The sequence below is a fragment of the Jaculus jaculus genome, chromosome 13, assembly GCF_020740685.1.
Source record: "Jaculus jaculus isolate mJacJac1 chromosome 13, mJacJac1.mat.Y.cur, whole genome shotgun sequence".
Classification (NCBI taxonomy): domain Eukaryota; kingdom Metazoa; phylum Chordata; class Mammalia; order Rodentia; family Dipodidae; genus Jaculus; species Jaculus jaculus.
In genome coordinates this window covers 69,972,039-69,990,546 of record NC_059114.1, presented here as the reverse complement: position 1 = coordinate 69,990,546, position 18,508 = coordinate 69,972,039, and the positions used below count along the sequence as shown (strand labels likewise).

General features: G+C 41.0%; 1 protein-coding gene across 1 annotated transcript in view; it reads left to right on the top strand.

Moving 5' to 3' along the window:
* The window catches only part of Wdr70 (WD repeat domain 70), a 266,830-nt gene extending 248,554 nt beyond the window's left edge, over positions 1 to 18,276 (top strand). Inside the window, exon 18 of the mRNA XM_045132810.1 lies at positions 18,103 to 18,276. Coding sequence (XP_044988745.1) covers positions 18,103 to 18,190 — 88 coding nt within the window. The 3' untranslated portion in view covers positions 18,191 to 18,276. The remainder of the gene's footprint in view (positions 1 to 18,102) is intronic.
* Positions 18,277 to 18,508: the final 232 nt, after the last annotated feature.

The following is an 18,508-nucleotide window of genomic DNA, read 5'->3' as shown; positions in this document are numbered from 1 at the left end:
TGCCTGTGATAGCAGCATTCAAGAGGCAATGGAAGGAAGATTATGTGTTGGAGGCTACATAGTCTCAAGGAAACTCCCAAACTATAGCCAATGAGGTGGTGCTTATCTATAGTCCCAGCACTTAGGAAATGAAGACAGGAAGGACAAGAGTTCAAGGTCCTCCATGGCTACCTAATGAGTTCAAGACCAGCGTGAGCTACATGAGACCATCACCACCACTGCCGTCACCAACAACAAAAGAGCCAATGCTTCAGTCTTGGAGTCCTAAGAGTTTGAAATGGTAAATTCTAAAACTACACCCGTTTTGGAGTTACCCAGCCCAAAGTGTGCAGAGAAGTGTGAGCTCTGGGGTCCTGCTTGCTGCCAGGTTTGTGTTGGCTGCTTTTGGTCTTTGCCACTGGTGATTTCTCTCTATGCTTGGACTTATGAAAGGGAGCCGGTGTCTTCCACCTTTAATGGAACTTCCCCTAGATCTGTAAGCTTAAAATAAATCCCTTCCTCCCATAAAACTGGTTGGACGTTTCAGCAATGTGAAGCTGTGTACGAGAAATATCCAGTGAAGATAGTTTCCCAAAGTTACTTAGGATAGGTCTTTTCTTCACCCTAGTCATCATGATCGGGTTACCCTTTTGAAATGAAGTTAGGCTTATTTGTTAGTGTTTATATTCCTTGTTTTGGTTTTCCCTACATTTGTGTGTGTGCATGTGTGGCCACATGTGTGTTTCCCTACTTCCATTGTCTCCTCTGAGTCTCTTTCCTATCCATCACCTAGAGCAAACCAATCTCTTTAGTCTCTAGTTTATCTTTTGCCTAAGTGGGGAGATACATAAATGTCTCATGTCTTTTTCTTTCCTACATGAAGGATAATGTAGCACTATGGAAGTGATCAGGTAACTTTCCTACTTGACTACATGATGATGAGTTATATATATATATTTTTAATTTTTATTAACATTTTCCATGATTATAAAATATATCCCATGGTAATTCCCTCCCTCCCCACCCCCACACTTTCCCATTTGAAATTCCATTCTTCATCATATTACCTCCCCATTACAATCATTGTACTTACATATATACAATATCAACCTACTAAGTATCCTCCTCCCATCCTTTCTCTACCCTTTGTCTCCTTTTTAACTTATTGGCCTCTGCTACTAAGTATTTTCATTCTCACACAGAATCCCAGTGAGTTATATTTTTCTATATGGCTCTATTCAGAGCCATCCTAGCATCTTTTTTTTTCTTTTTGTTTTTTCGAAGTAGGGTCTTATTGTCCTAGAATTCAATATATAGTCTCACACTGGCCTTAAACTCAAGTTCTCCTACCTCAGTCTCTCAAATGCTGGGATTAAAGACATGTGCCACCACCACTCCCGGCGGGGGGGGGGTGGGAGGGGTGTGTGTGTGTGTGCGCGCGCGCGCGCGCGCGCACGCATGCGCCAGGGCTTTGAGCTGCTGCAAACAAACTTCAGATGCATGTGCTACTGGTGCATTTGACTTTTATGTGTGTTCTGGGGAATCAAACTTGGGTCATGAGGCTTTATGGGCAAGTGCCTTAACTGCTGAGTCTTCTCTGCAGCCCCGTCCTGGCATCCTTGATACCACCTTCATGTAGTTGTGACTTATTTGTTATGTCATGTTAGACTGGCTTCCTAAAATTATTGCGTATTCCTTTTTTATGTATATCCTTAAGCTCTTTTGAATACTATTAAATTCACTTATTTTGCAAAGACTTGATTTAGTTTACCTATAAAACTGTCAAAGTGGGGCTGGAGAGATGGTTTAGTGGTTAAGGCATTTGCCTGCAAAGCCAAAGGATCCTAGTTCGATTCTCCAGGACCCATGTAAGCCAGATGCACAAGGGGACGGATGCATCTGGAGTTTGTTTACAGTGGTTGGAGGCACTGATTTACCCATTCTCTCTGTCCCTCTCTTTCTCTCTCTCTCTCTCTGCCTCTCACTTTCTCTCTCAAAATAGATAGATAAATTAAAAAAAAAGTTGTCACAAAGTATGGTGTTTCTGTGGAGGGCAAAGTAAAGAGTAATTACTTAATGTCCTCACTCTTTCCCATCCTTTCATGGAATATAGTCTATTTGAGTTTTATGAGTTTTCTTAGAAATATTCATTCATACACTCATTCATTTAGTAATTTATCCATCCATCCAGATTCTTTTTTTCCTCAATTTTTATTAACATTTTCCATGATTATAAAAAATATCCCATGGTAATACCCTCCGTCCCCTGATTTTCCCCTTTGAAATTCCATTCTCCATCATAACCCCTCCCCATCTCAATCAGTCTCTCTTTTATTTTGATGCCATGATCTTTTTCTCCTCTTATGATGGTCTTGTGTAGGCAGTGTCAGGCACTGTGAGGTCATGGATATCCAGGCCATTTTATGTCTGGAGGCAGCACGTTGTATGGAGTCCTACCCTTCCTTTGGCTCTTACATTCTTTCCACCACCTCTTCCGCATTAGACCCTGAGCCTTGGAAGGTGTGATCGAGATGTTACTCAGTACTCCAGTCACTTCTTTCCAGCACCATGATACCTTCTGAGTCGTTCCAAGGTCACTTCCATCTGAAAAGAGAAGATTCTCTACTCAAAGTGAGAGTAGCATTAATATAAGGGTATGAATATTAAGAGAAGTGCTTTCTGGGCAGTTTGGTAAGCATAGTATATACACTTATCCAGATATCAGCAGATGTTACACCCCTAGGGCTCATGACTACCCCTGTTTTAAGTTTTCAGTATCAGGATTATGTTCCCTCCCTTGGAGTGGCAGTTGGTTTCTACCATGATAGACATGCCACTGTTGTACCAGTTGGCTCATTTGGCCTGGCTGGCCAAATATAAGGCTTGCAGTGTCCACTGTTGAGTATCATCACTGGTGGTATCACTTTCTCCCATTGAACTACATGTAGCATGGCTTCTTCCAGTTTTCTGTCAGCTCATCCAGATTCTTAAGTTTACTTAAATAGAATTGATGCTAAAGGTGTTTTTATTCACTGATAACTATTGCCTAACGATTATTTTCCCTCATAAGTGATGTATATTTATAGTTGGAACATGTGCTAGGGCGGGAGGATGTGCACGGTCATACTGCACTGTGCTTCTGAGGAGGAGCGCACAGTGCCTGAAGCCGACACTGACTTTGGTCAGCTTTGCCAAGGACTGTGCTCCATCTTACTAGTGTCTGCCTTTCCACTGCTGTATTTTAGTCACATCTTTTTTCCTTCTACCCAGTTTCATCACCTTACATTTACTGCATGCTAACTATGTTCATAGTGCTGTCTGCCTATGATGTGTGATTTGCCAGCCAGGACAGCAGAGCTGTTTTCTCCTGTGCTACCTGCTGGGGGACACTACCTACTGCCAAGTGGCAGAGTGTTTGAAAGGAAGCTAATATATGAAGGGATCTTTTCATAAAGGTCACTGTAATTGAGAATGTGTGTGTGGTTGTTTTTCTTCACTGCAATTGACTTCTGTCAGTGATGAAATGAAGATTTATTTACTGTATCTTGCTTTAACACAGAAAAGCATAGCTAGACACTCCACAAATCTCCCTCCCTACACATGGCCTTGTACTCGACTGCATTGTTCAGTGATGAGAGTGAAGAGTCTTTGAACACTTTGTGTGTATCAGTTGAGTGTATTTAAATTTAAATCCTGACGCTAGCAATGGAATAGCCATGAAAGTTTTCAGATACTGCAGGATCATAGAGGACTCCTGTTTAGCCACACAGGCGGAGATTCAGTTACAGTTTCTTGTTCAAAGATGCTGCTGGAGGGCAGGCAAAGGAGCTGGCTGGGGAAGGGGCAGGATGTAGATCCAGAATGCTATTAGCTTACATCTCAGATAGGGACAGATCTGTGTGGAAGCCTGAAGCCTGGCCAGCAGCCTGCCAGGCTGACAGCTCTGTCAACCAAGTCTACTTTTCTTGCCAGATAACCTGAATTATTGCTGGTTCAGTTCATTTAATTTTCACTCTGTGTGTGTCTTACATGATACAGGATATGTGGATGTTGTGAATATATTAGATTATCATAATAATAGAATCAAGTATCCATTTAAAGTAATTTAAAGTTCATAAGCAGTATTTAAAGAGATCCCTTTGAACAAGTTAAGATTTATTATATGTCATTTCTGTCAGGAAGAGGCATAAACCCACAGAGAAATTTAACTTGTTTTTCCTGAGTTATACTTAACTGTCACTCTCTACCACGTGCCTATGTAAAGGACAGTGTTTCTCACACTGGTTTTGTGAACCACCTGCATGCAGGTGGTGGGAATAAGTACATTAGGGGAGAGGGTCTGAATGTAGATTTCTAGGGTTTACCCCAGGCTAACAGACTCTGAGACTCTACATTTTAAGAAATGCTTAAGTGATTTTTTTTTTTCCTGAGGTAGGGTTTCATTCTAGTCCAGGCTGACCTGGAATTCACTATGTAGTCTCAGGGTGGCCTTGAACTCATGGTGATCTTCCTACCTCTCCCTCCCGAGTGCTGGGATTAAAGGTGTGCGCCACCACGCCTGGTTCTAAAGTGATTATTTTTCATACTAAAATTTGTTAATAATATGAAACTAATCATTCAAAACCACAAATAATAAAGAATTCACACTTATAAAATTAAAAACAGCAAGTTGCATTGTTGTGTTTATATGAATTATTTTATTAAGTATATTCTAATGCAACTTTAGAAAATCAATTGAAATATTGATTATATGAAATAATACAGCAAGTTTTATAATAATAATTATCATAACAGTTTTATTATACTCGTGTCAGGCTAGTTTAATAATTTTATGTGCATTATCATATAATGCTCATAACATCCCTGTAGGTTAACAATATTGTTGTACCCATTTTGTAGGTGAATAAACTGAACCATAAAACATGCCCAGTACTCCACCAGTGGCAGGTGACAAATAGCAGAAATGGGATTAAGTGTAGGAGATATGCCTTCAGAGATAGGCCTGCCGTTTCTAGCTCTCCAGCATACTATTTTCATCAGAATACATCTGGCAGTGGTTAGTGGGAAAGTTGAGCAATAGTGAAGCTGGCAAGATTTTTGTGTGCCAATGGCATGACTTAGCATAGGGACACTAGACTAAGAATCAGAAGTCCAGGGTTCAGTTCCTGCTCTGCCACTGCCTGGGAAGTCTCATTTCTCCACTGAAACACTGTTCCTTATCCATGAAGGAAGAGGGTTGCACTCCGCCAGTACCCAGCTTTCATGTAAGTTTTGAATGGAAATTGTGACACATAGTTACAGATTTTAGTAATGAAAACTGAAGAGAAGGCTTTGATAATATATGTCCTGTCTCTAGCTGTGTGTTTTTCAAGTTTTGTCATTTTAACTTATTTACCCACTTTAAAAATTTTTTTTTCTCAATTTTTATTAACATTTTCCATGATTATAAAAGATATCCCATGGTAATACCCTCCCTCCCTCCCTCCCTCCCCACTTTCCCCTTTGAAATTCCATTCTCCATCATATCCCCTCCCCATCTCAATCAGTCTCTCTTTTATTTTGATGTCATGATCTTTTCCTCCTCTTGATGGTCTTGTGTAGGTAGTGTCAGGCACTATGAGGTCATGGATATCCAGGCCATTTTATGTCTGGAGGGAGCATGTTGTAAGGAGTCCTACCCTTCCTTGGTTCTTAGATTCTTTCCACCACCTCTTCCACATTAGACCCTGAGCCTTGGAAGGTGTGATCAAGATGTTACTCAGTACTCCAGTCACTTCTTTCCAGCACCATGATACCTTCTGAGTCATCCCAAGGTCACTGACCTCTGAAAAGAGAAGATTCTCTACTCAAAGTGAGAGTAGCATTAACATAAGGGTATAAATATTAAGAGAAGTGCTTACTGGGCAGTTTGATAAGCATAGTATATACATTTTTCCAGACATCAGCAGATGTTACACCCCTAGGGCTCATGACTACCCCTCTTTTAAGTTTTTAGTATCAGGGATGTGTTCCTCCCCCCATGGAGCAGGCCTGCAGTCCAATTGGAGGGCAGTTGGTTTCCACCATGACAGACCTGCCACTATTGCACCCGTTGGCTCACTTGGCCTGGCTGGCCAATTATAAGGCCTGCAGTGTCCACTGTTGATTTACCCACTTTTTAATAAGGTAGCTAGTCGTGTTGTTACTCTCCTTTTTGCTATGACAAAATACCTGGGAAGAAAGGGCTTATTTTGGCTCACAGCATGTGGGTACATGGTGAGGAAGACATACCTACAGTCGCTTGAGGCAGCTGGTCACATGTCTAGTATGCAAGTGTAAAGCAGTGGATCCTGGTGTGTAACTAGCTTTGTCCATTTTATTCAGTCTCTGATTCCAGCCCATGAAATGGTGCCATTGACAGTTAGGGTGGGTCTTCCCTCCTCAGTTAACCTAATCTAGAAGCTCTTTCGTAGACATGCTCACAGATTTATATCGTAGGTGATTCTAGATCCTGTCAAGTTGACAGCATCCACCATTATAGCAGCTAATGTGATTTTACAGAACTCTTTCTCTTTTCATTCTTTTATGTGTTTTTGTGTGTGTCCATGTGTATGTGTAGAGTATGGTATGAAGTGTCATGTGTAGTGAGTGTGTGTGTGTGCGCGCGTGTGTGTGTGCGCACGCGTGCATGTGCACAGTCACCTTGCATGTGTGCAGAGGCCAGAGAACTCGGTGTCCTCTGTTGCTCAGCTGCATATTTCCTTGAGACACAGGATCTCTTCCTCCACTTGGAGTTGCTGTTTTCCAGTCAGTGAGCCCCAGCCTTGCCTTGCTCTCCACCCCCACCTTGTGGACAGAGGTTAAAGCATGGTTACACTTGGCCACACCCAACTTTCTACGTGGGTTGTGGGGAATTGAACTTGGGCAATCCCACAACCTCACAGTTGAGCTGTTTCCCTAGCCTCTTTTCTTTCACGTAAAACATTTGTTTCTACAATTTGTATAGCTTTAATATTTGTCCCTTTCTCTCCTTTCTAGTCCCTAAACTCTTGTGAGTTAGTGTGCTCTTCTTGAGTCTAAGATGTGTTTAGATTCCAAAATTCTGTGTATTTATTTCCTGAAGAAAATCGGAATTTTTTTATTTAGAAACATCTTGTTACTTCTCATCATCTTTTTTTGTAAAAGAATTTATTAGTTTACTTATTTATTTATTTGAGACAGAAAGAGGGAGATAGACAGAGAGAGAGAGAGGGGGAGACAGGAGAGGGGGGGGAGAGAGAGAGAGGGGGAGACAGGAGGGGGGGGGGAGAGAGAGAGAGAGAGAGAGGGAGCGAGCGAGCATTGGCTAGGGCCTTCCATCTGGCTTTACGTGGGTTCTGGGGAACAGAACCTGGCTCCTTTGGCTTTGCAGGCAAATGCCTTAACTGCTAAGTCATCTCCCCAGCCCACCTCTCATCTTCTTATGTATCATTAATATTTTTTTAAAAAGTCATTGATTATCTCTTCACCAACCAGGAGGAATCATTTTAAGTTGAATCTTTTGGTCAGGCCTTTTATTTAACCTTAATAATTCTGCAATTGTGACTGCTGGGTCAGAGTTCATCTGGGCTGTATTCATTCTAATAGGGGTAGCAAGTGTGTCAGATTATCAAGTCATGCCTGTAATTGCTTTGGCTTTGAGGTTTTTCTTCATAATAAACAATGGGCCCTGAGCCAAAAATGCTTGTGGTTTATACTCACATACTGATGATTAAGTCATACAAGTGATTTCCCCTCATACTGTGTCTATTACCCAGGATTTCTATTTATGTTTCTTGAATGAATCATATCAGGAGCACACCCATAAGGAAAAAGATTGTGGCCTGTGGACTTTCCATTGCTGTTGAGAAACATTTTGATGATTTTGTTGTGCTTTGAACACACTAGGAAGAAATGCAGAAGGCATAGGTTAGAGCTTAGTCAGAAAAGACAAGACAGTGCTTCTGACACATAGAATCTCTCACATGAACACTGTACTGTGCCCCAAATGCCCTTTTAGTAGATTTCAGGGGGAATCTTTACTCATCACTGGCTGCTGGACACAAACATCCACAGATAGGAACGCAGAGGGGGAATTCACTTTCTGTGGGTTCTTATCAAGTTGTGGTAGCACACAATTGCTGGAGAAGACTCAACTCAGTCTGTACAAATAACTTTGAGAAGCAGCTTAGTAAATTTCGAGGAGAGTAGGGGAATACAAGTGACACCAAAGCAGAAAGGAGGCCTATTGCAGGGAAGTAAGGGATCCAGCAAGAAGCAGGCAGGAGGCTGGGACAGGGCAGTGGCAGAGGGAGATGAGTAACAAGGAGGTATCACAGCACATGTGTATGAAAACGCCATAATTAAGCCTATGCTGTATACCAACTTAAAAAAATCAAAGGGAAAACTTGCCAGCACAAAATGGCAATAAATTACTTATGTATTTGTTTATGGAGTAATATTCGTCAGTAGCAAATGCAGACCACATGGGAGCTATAGCAACACAAATAAAAAGCCCTTCACCTTCTCTGAGTAGCTTATGAAAATATACTGTCCTCAGTAACTTCAGTAGACAAGTCCATATATATAGTCAAGTGAAAAATCCTTATGAGTTAATCAAACTGGAAAAATCCAAGTTTCCTTTCAGCCTTCTGTAAACTTAGGTTTTAGGTTAGCACATAAAGATCGGTAAATGTGAGCTGGGCATGGTGGCACACACCTTTAATCCCAGCACTCGGGAAGCAGAGGTAAGAGGATTGCCGTGAGTTCAAGGCCACCCTGAGACTACATAGTGAATTCCAGATCAGTCTGAGCTAGAGTGAGACCCTACCTCAAAAAACAAAACAAAAAAATAAATAAACCACTAAAAGAATGAATCTGGTTAAAGCTGACATCAGTTGGGCTGGAGCAATGGTTTAGCGGGTAAGGCGTTTGCCTGCAAAGCCAAAGGACCCAGAATCAATTCCCCAGGACCCACGTTAGCCAGATGTACAAGGGGGGCACACACATCTGGAGTTTGTTTGCAGTAGCTAGAGGCCCTGGCACATCCATTCTCTCTCTCTCTCTCTTCCCTCCCTCTTTCTCTGTCATATAAATAAATAAGATATTAAAAAACATTGACATTAATCAGTTGGATTCTTGATTGGTTCTTCAGGGAAGCTTACTCCTTTCTACATTTTTGAGTCAGGGTCTCTCATTGGTGTGGACTTCATCAATTAGCCTAAACTGGCTGTGAGCTCAAGTGATCTGTCTTTGCCCCGTCGGAGCTAGAAGTACAGGTACATGCTTCTGTGCCTGGCATTTTTACATGGGTACTAAGAATTGAACTCAGATTCTCATTCTTATGAATGAGAATTTACCAACTGGACTAGCCTCCTGGCCCCCAGTGCCATGTTTTAATTGTCCGTCTGGCTAGTTTGTCCCACTGTCTCTTGTAGAAGCGTCCAGCAGAGCCTACATCAGCATCCTGCTCTGTTGCTTTAAGCGACCCAGATGGGAACCGTACTTAATGAATTAAAGGACTGCTTGCTTGTTATTGGCGGTTTGTTTCCTGCTATCTGTAAAAAAAGGAATTTCTAAGGGCGGTCTTCAAATATTTTCAAATGTATTAATATGTTGTTGTTTTGTATGTCTCATCTTACTTTTCCTTGACATTGTTGGTTTATTTTTACAGCAGTTTCTATGCTGAGGGAACATTAGACCACTCCCGAGAGAAGAAATTGCCTAGTTCTTAGCTTTGCAGAGATTGTCAAAGCATCTGTGTTCCACAGTATCTTGGTAAAGTGATGACTAAGGAAACCCATCCAGAATGCCCCAGGGTAGTCCTGAATTGAATTTTTAATATATTTGTCATGTGTAGATTTCTAAACCTTTTAAAAAGAATACTTGCTAGAAATAAATTCAAAGATAAAAATTGCAGAAAAGAAAAAACTGGCTACAAGGTTGAATGCTTTGATTCTCTCGCTGTGCTACAAAACTGGCATTCATCAGACTAAGTAGATGTTCGGGGAGCTTAAGCTGAGTCACTTTTTAAGAACCTTGTCTTTATTTAGCAAACAACAAAGAGCTTTTATTAGAAGTTCTAAACTGTGCCTTAGGATATTGGTTTGGGGGTGGGGAACAGTATGGATGGGAATAAGGAAAAAGTGTTTCTGTGAGCAGCACTTTCCTCCCCTTGCCATGCTTTACTATCAAGAGTGGAATCTCTCTCCTTAAAGGAAGCCCAGGAGTAAAACCCCAGGATCCATCTTTACTAATAGCTTCACACAGGACCAGTTTCTCCAGATAAAGAAATATATTCCCGTAGTTGAGGATGCCAGTCATATCTTTAGGTTACAAAGACACATTTTTATGCTGTTGACTTGCTTCAGAGACTTGGAGTTCCCTAATCTTTCCCAGTCCCAGAGAGTGCTGGAGCTCTGTGCAGGTATTACCTGCTGTGGCCCACCAACCCATGGTAAAGGGGGGACATCGAAATTCAGAGTAAGCACTTAGGAATTTTCTAACAGTTTAATGTATCTTTTGAATCTGATAAAATGATGATTTTTATATTTCTCTTTTTACCTTTCTTATTTATTTGAGAGAGAGAGACTGCACCCACTCTATACAGTCTCTCATCCTTGAGATTCTTCTTCTTCTCCTTCTCCTTCTCCTTCTCCTTCTCCTTCTCCTTCTCCTTCTCCTTCTCCTTCTCCTTCTCCTTCTCCTTCTCCTTCTCCTTCTCCTTCTTCTTCCTTCTTCTCTTTTTTTTTTTTTAAGGTAGGGTCTCACTCTAGCTCAGGCTGACCTGGAATTCACTATGGCACATGCTTTTAATCCCAGCAGTAGGGAGGCAGAGGTAGGAGGATCTCTGTGAGTTCAAGGCCACCCTGAGACTACATAGTGAATTCCAGGTCAGTCTGGGCCAGAATGAGACCTTACCTTGAAAAAATAATAGTATTTGCCAACAGAGAGATATATATAGAGAGAATATGAATGGTCCTGCCAGAGCCTCTAGCCACTACAAAGTACAGGTGCATGCGTTGCTTTGTATATCTGGCTGTACGTGGGTGCTGGGGAATCGAACCCAGATCATTAGGCTTTGTGGGCAAGAACCTTAACTATTGAGCAATCTGTCTCCCACCATTCCATTTTCTTTCTTTTTTTGTTGTTGTTGTTGTGTAAATATTTTACTTTTATTTATTTATTTGAGAGAAAGAGATACAGGAATAGGCAGAGAGAGAGAGAGAGAAGGAGGGAGAGAAAGAGAGAATGGGTGTGCCAGGGCCTCCAGCCACTGCAAACAAACTCCAGATGTGTGCGCCTCTTGTGTATCTGGCTTATGTGGGTTCTGGGGAGTCGAACCTGGGTCCTTTGGCTTTGCAGGCAAGCACCTTAACTGCTAAGCCATCTCTCTAGCCCCCACCATTCCATTTTCTATATCTGTGAGTCAAGATGTTCTGTTTTCCTCCTGTAAGTGGGATCAAGCACTGTTTCTCTTTTTGTGACTGGCTCATTTCACTTATATAAGATGCATCATGTTGCAGCATGTTAAACTCCCATATGTTAGAATTTGAATGCAAAATGTCTCCCACAGGTTTATGTGTTTGAATACTTGGTCTCCAGCTTGTGGCGTTGTTTTGAGAGATCGTGAAACTTTAAGGAGGTAGGAGTTAGGTGAGGGACATGAATTACTGGGTCCGCGGCCCTTGAGGGCTATTGCCTAGCTTCCTTCTTTAGCTCATAGTCTGTTTCTGGGTCAGCTTCATGTAACAAGCAACTACAGATGTTCCCACTACCACGAAGTAAGCCCACGACCACACCTTCCCGCCATGACAGACTATGGCCCCTGTACCATGAGCTAAAGTAACCCTCTCCTCCTTAGGTTGCTTATATTGGGTATTTGCTCACAAAAGTGAGAAAAGTAACTAAAACACCATCTTTTCTTAGTTATGAATAATATTCTGTTCATGTATATATCACATTTCATTCATTCATTCATGAATTAGCAAGCACTAGGATTACTTTTTGATCTTGTGAATAATGCTTCTGGGATCGTGGGTATGCTAATATCTTTTCAAGAGAATGCTTTCAATATTTTGGAGTATATAATCAGAAGTGAAATTGATGGATTGCATGGTAATTCTATTTTTTATATTTTGAGGAGCCTCCATACTCTTTTCCATAGTGCCTGTGCCATTTTACATTTGATCAGTAGTCATTTTCATGAGTCATGAGGTGATATCTCATTATAATTTAGTTTTAATTTTATTTAATGGTTAGTAATTTTGGGTATCTTTTCATGTGCTTTTTTGCCATTTTCTTTTTTGTCATTTTTCTGTCTTTGGAGTAGGCTCAATTTTTTAATTGAGGTTGTTTTGTTTATGTTGTTGTAGGAATTCTTTATATATTCTACATATTAATCTCTTAACAGTACATGATTTATAGATACTTTGTGCCATTTCATTGGTTTTTTTTTTTCTCTCTGTTGATTATGCCCTTTGATAAATAGAAGCTTTAAAATTTTTTAGTTTTTGCAAAGGTTGTATATAACCCATTCCATGGTGCCATGTTCCCTGAATGCTTTCCTCAGTGGGTTGTTGGTGTTCACTGTTGTGGTAGTTAAGACCTCAGTCAGTCTCTGTGTGGGTGTGGCTGTGCCTCAGGAAATTTCTACCCACCCTGTGGCTTTTACAATCTTCCTGCCCCATCTTCTATCATGGTCCCTGAGCCTTGACGGGTCTGTTAGCAGTCTGGTTTAGTGTTGAGTTCTCTATAGCCTCTGGATTTGATTCATAAGGTTTTTTTGTTTGTTTGTTTTTTGAGGTAGGGTCCCACTCCAGCTCAGGCTGACCTGGAATTCACTCTGTAGTCTCAGGATGGCCTCGAACTCACTGCGATCCTCCTACCTCTGCTTGATTCAATAAGTTTTGGTAGACCACAGTGTCTTTTCCCATTTCCCTGGTGCTGGTTGTCAGACTAGCAGTGGGAGCAGTACTCATGTTCTCATGTTGCTGAGAAACTTTAAATTTTGATGTGATCCAACTTTTGTTGTTTGCACCTTTAGTAGTCAAGAAATTATTGCCAAGTATAATGAAATGATGCCTACTATATCTTCTAAGAGATTTTGTTTTATAACATACCCCCATACACACACATACTACATTATGATCACATGTACCCTACATTATTTTCCCTTCTCTCCCTCAGTCTTAGAATACTCCTTCTTCTCATCCCTAACTGGTGGCTGTGATACTGTCTAGCAACCTATAGCTACCCTAGCTCATTAGGGCTGGGAAGTGGCCCCCAGGCTCCCACCCTGTCTATGGCAGAGTGTTGACTGGCCCCATCATATGAGTTTGTGAGGGTAATACCTGGATGCCAGAGTTCCAGAGTGCTCTTCCCAGGATGTTTCCTGAGCCCTGTAGGGAGGTGATATATATGTATGGGAGGCCAAGTGTTCATCAGTCACTTGTTTTACCACTTGATCATTATGATTCTCTGCATTTACCACTTCCCACTGCCAAATAAAATAAAACAAAACAAAATGCTTTTCTGACTGGGGCTGAGAGCAGGACTGATCTGTTGATACAAAGATAAATACTCAGGAGGCAGTTCAATAATGCGCCCGTTTAACAATACAGCAATACAATACAGTTCTTCCCTAGGGTCTGCTTTCTCCCCAGTTTTTTTTTTAACCTTTTTGTTGACAGCTTCCACAATTACAGACAATAAACCATGATAATCCCTTCCCCATCCTTAATTCCCCCTCACCTTTGATGACTCTCTCTCCCATAGGGTGGCATACAGCATAGCTTTTGTCAGTTTTGAGGCTTTCAGCTCAGCTCCAGCTTGATTTCTTAGTGATCTGCCGCCCAAGCATGTGGAGTCTTCAGCAGTAGGTTCTTACCATCTAGTTCTGGTGGGCAACCAAGAACCTTGGCAATGCCTGTAATATTTTGGGGCATTAGGGACCAACAGTTCACTGGAAGGTATCCCATCACTGGCACTATAAGTTTCTAGTTATAGTCTATGGCTTCTGAGCACACCATTATCCACCTTCACAGGATACTTATGCCCAAATGCTCTCTCTCTTGCTCTCTCTTTAGGGCCTATTTTCTTTGACCATATATACTTTTAACTAGTGAAGAAGTATATTTCCATGTGGCTTATTTACTTAATTTTGATTAACCCTCTTCCCATTCCTCTTCTCCATCCCCTGACACCAATATTCTGATCCTCTGCTTACATATCTACTATGCCCTCCTTTTTTTTCCCCCTCCCTCTTTTCCTCCCTCCCTCATGGCTCCTTTCTAGTTTTCTGGTCTCTACTACTGACTTCTATTCCAACTGTGGATATACATTTTTGCCCAAATATGGTATGATAAGATCTTGGTTCTTTCATTCATTTGTTTCCTACCTGATCAATAAAAAGAATAACTGAATCAATATCTGGAATTTTTTTAGATGAGCTTATGCCTTGGTGTTTTTGCAATTTGGGGAAGATTCTACAACAACTTTTTGCTTGTTTGTATATGGTATGCGTGTGTGTGTGCATGCACGTGCGTATGAGTGTATGAATGCACCTGCCAGGGCACATGGCACGCTGCAGTGCACATATGGGGGTTGGGGGGTGACTTTGAGTATTGGTTCTCACCTTTCACTTCCTTTTGAGTCAGGATCTGTCACTCTTGTCCAGTGCTCCATTTGCCAGGCTAGCTGGTCCACAAACGTCCAGAAAATTCTCCTGTCTCTGCCTCCCATTTCACTGTGGCCTTTTGGGATTGCAGAAGCTCACCATGGCTTCTGGCTTTTACATGGGGTCGGGGTCTGGTCTTGAGTCCTCTGGTTTCAGAACAGCACACGTTTCATAGACGGGTTCATCTGTCTCCCTGGTCCATGGTTCCACAGCAACTTGAAAGCTTGTGTTGGAATTGTTTGTATGTATGTATGTATGTATGTATGTATGTATGTATGTATGCATGCATGCATGCATGCATATCATACAGTCCTGCATTGCTGTCACCAGTATGATTAGTTCTAAAAGGGAATTGCAGTGAATTTCATGGAGTTTTGCAAGGAAGCCAAAAGTTTGAGGTGTCCCACATTTGAATCAATTTGATATATTCCCTAAATTTAAAAATTCTGTGAGGACAAAAGAAATTGTTGAGGGTCTAGTTATTGGTAGTGACAGGCTGAGTGGCCCTAAAGTAAAGCATTTACTCAGTGAGTTCACCATGTTCCATGTTAGGAAAGGAAAGGGCTATCTCTGAAAAATTACTGTTTTCATTTGTTCTTTTACTTTTGTCTTGGCTGCCAAGTTTTATGATCAGTTATATATTTTCTCTCATTCCTTTGTTCTGAGCCATATACTCATTTTTTCATTAAGTTTGGCAGACTCATTTATGTGTGTAAGCAGCGCTTGTCTCTGCAGTGGGAGTATTGTCTCGTGCTCTTTGCAACGTTACTCTTTCCACCTGTTGCTGAATAGTCCCATTGATTCTGTGCTCTTCAGGTTAGTCAGCAGTCTGCTCTGAGTACCTCTGAAAGTGGATAGACTGTATGAGATAATCTTTTCCAACTCTAGCTTTTCTTCCTGGGATCTACCATAGCAGTTTCAGATACATACATACATACATACATACATATATAAACATATACATGTATGAAAAACATGAAAACACATTGTTGCAACTTCTTATGTTTTGATTTATTTGCAAGCAGAGAGATAGAGAGAGAGAATGGGTGTGTCAGGGCCTCTAGCCACTGTAAACGAACTCCAGATGCATGTATCACCTTATGCCTCTGGATTTATGTGGGTACTGGGAAATCAAACACAGGTCATTAGGCTTTGCAAGCAAGTGCCTTAACCACTAACCCATCTCTCCAGCCCCATTGTTAACTTCTTAGTATTTAAGTCTCATTGCAGTTCACACTGGTGAGCTGGTTTCTTATAAAGCATTGCCGGGTACCCTTGAAATTCCATGCTCTTTATTCTGTCCATAGGAATTATCTATTTCAGAGGATCTTTTTAAACCAGAGAAATTTGTTCCTATACAAGTTTGTCTGTAGCTAAGTGACCAGCATCTTTGCCAGAAGATAAAATATCTAACAAGGATCATTTGATTTGTTGTAACACATTTAGGTCAGTGGTCTTGCTTTCTAGTAATTCAGGGCCTATGAAAATCTGCAGCTGCTTATTGAAATGTTAGAGGAATGGCCTGATTGTAGATGTCATAAGAGTGTCTTGAAATGACAAGGAGTTTAACCAACTGGATTGTATATGAGGACAAAGGGTGCTCTAGGTAATTGTGTGAGGTAACTGTAGAGACAGGAATAGTGACTGCTCAAGGAATTCTAGAACATGACTCATGTCAGATAGCATTAGCAGAGCTGTAAATCATTTATTCTTCCTCCTCAGAGTAATAAACAATCAGAAGTAATGTGGTTTCAACACTGCTTTTACTTGCTAAAGAAATTATTGCTCTACCATTATTTTTACCATTCTGGAATTACCATAATACTCCAGATGAAGTGTAAGCAAATGTATATCATAAAATCTTCAGATATTATACTTTAATACTTTTTTCATTAAACTGTGTTTGGGAGGAAATCACAGTAGCTTTACAGAAAGGGGAACACAGTGTAACCATTCAATATTTCCCTTGAGTTATATGTGTGTGAATAGTAAAATAGAGATGTCATTGAACAAGGTGAAGCCCAGAAGGATCTCATGCAAGGTTGTTTGGAGTTCTGCAGAGAATCTCTGTAGGGCGCCGTGTGGCTGTGTTACGGGCGTGCTCCCTGATACTTCCTACTGTAGACAATGTCTGTATGACGCCATGTGGCCACGTTACGGGTGTGCTCCCCGATACTTCCTACTGTAGAGGATGTCTGTATGACGCCGTGTGGCCATGTTACGGGCGTGCTCCCTGATACTTCCTATGTGCTTGGCACCTCCGCGCGTGATCTTGCTATAGGATTCAAGGAGACAGTTACTTGTTTTATTTTTAAAGCTTTTACTGGCATATGTTACTACATATAAGTTAGTTGTAATTTTTCAAAGTAGGGTCTTGCTGTAGCCCATGCTGATATGGAATTCACTCTGTATTCTTATGCTGGTCTTTAACTCACAGTGATCCTTCTACCTCTGCCTCAAAAATGCTGGGATTAAAGGCATGCACCACCAAGCCAAGCTAATTTTTTAATACAGTTTTTAAAATATTTGTTTATTTTTATTTATTTATTTCAGAGAGAGAGAGGGAGAGAGAAGGGGGAGCACACCAGGGCCTCGAGCCACTGCAGACAAATTCTAGATGCATGCACCACCTTGTGCATCTGATTTACATGGGTTCTGGAGAATCAAACTTAGGTCCTTTGGCTTTGCAGGCAAGCACATTAACCTCTAAGCCATCTCTCCAGCCCTATTAAGTAGAAACTTTGTATGGACCCATCATGTGTTGGTATCATCGCTTCCCTCCTCTCTTCCCCCATCCTGCTAAACTCATCCAATAAGAAAACTTTTAACTTCAAATGTTTTTGGACTAAGTAAGTCTAAGAAAAGCCAGAGAGGTTTAAGTAAATATCATATAGGGGGCTGGAGAGATAGCTCAGTGGTTAAGGCACTTGCCTACAAAGCCTAATGGCTTGGGTTCAGTTCCCTAGTACTCCCACAAAGCTAGATACACAAAGTGGTGCAGCTGCTGAAGGCCCTGACACACCCATCCTGCCTGTTTCTCTTCTATCTATCTCTGCTTACAAATAAATGAAACTGTTTTTTAAAATATCATCTAAGGTCTTGGTGATTTTAATTTGCCCTTCTAAGTGGACCCAGTTCACCTGAATTGGAGTATGGTTATGATATGTGAGGACCCACTGAATTTGATGTGCTTTAACTTTATTTAAGGAAAAGAAAGCATACAGTATCTGCCACAGAGGAAAAACCTGCAAAAAAATGTTTGGCTGTCGCCCTGAACATAATTAAAGTTTCATTATCCTTTTCTTTGCCAGAAGCCTTTAATGATTTATAGTTAATAATTGAGATGCAGTCAATTCCCCAGACTTGTTCCCACTGATGAAAGAAGCAAATCTAGTATAATAAACACTTCCTGACTAACTCTTTCCTCTTCTTTTTAACTTTTCTTTTAGAACTCAGCCCAAAACCATGTTTGCCCAAGTTGAATCTGATGATGAGGAAGCCAAGAATGAACCAGAATGGAAAAAGCGTAAAATCTGAAGAAACTTATTTGCATGAGGGAGGATTTGGGGCAGTGTTGCTTTTTTTCTCTTAATGCTTATGAAATAAAAACATTTTTTTGTGAAGAGATTTTGTGCTTTCCATTACTGAACCATTCAGAGATTGGGAGGTGTTCTTCATGAATATTGTACTTAGATTTTCTTACCTATAACTATTCAACTGCGTCCCATATAAACAAGAAACAGATTTGTTGCCTATTACCAAGTTCTCTAGGTATTTGGCAGTGTTGTTTAACATTACTGATCTTGTACAGATTCTCATAACTTTAGAGGGAAATGTGCATTGAGATGTACATCT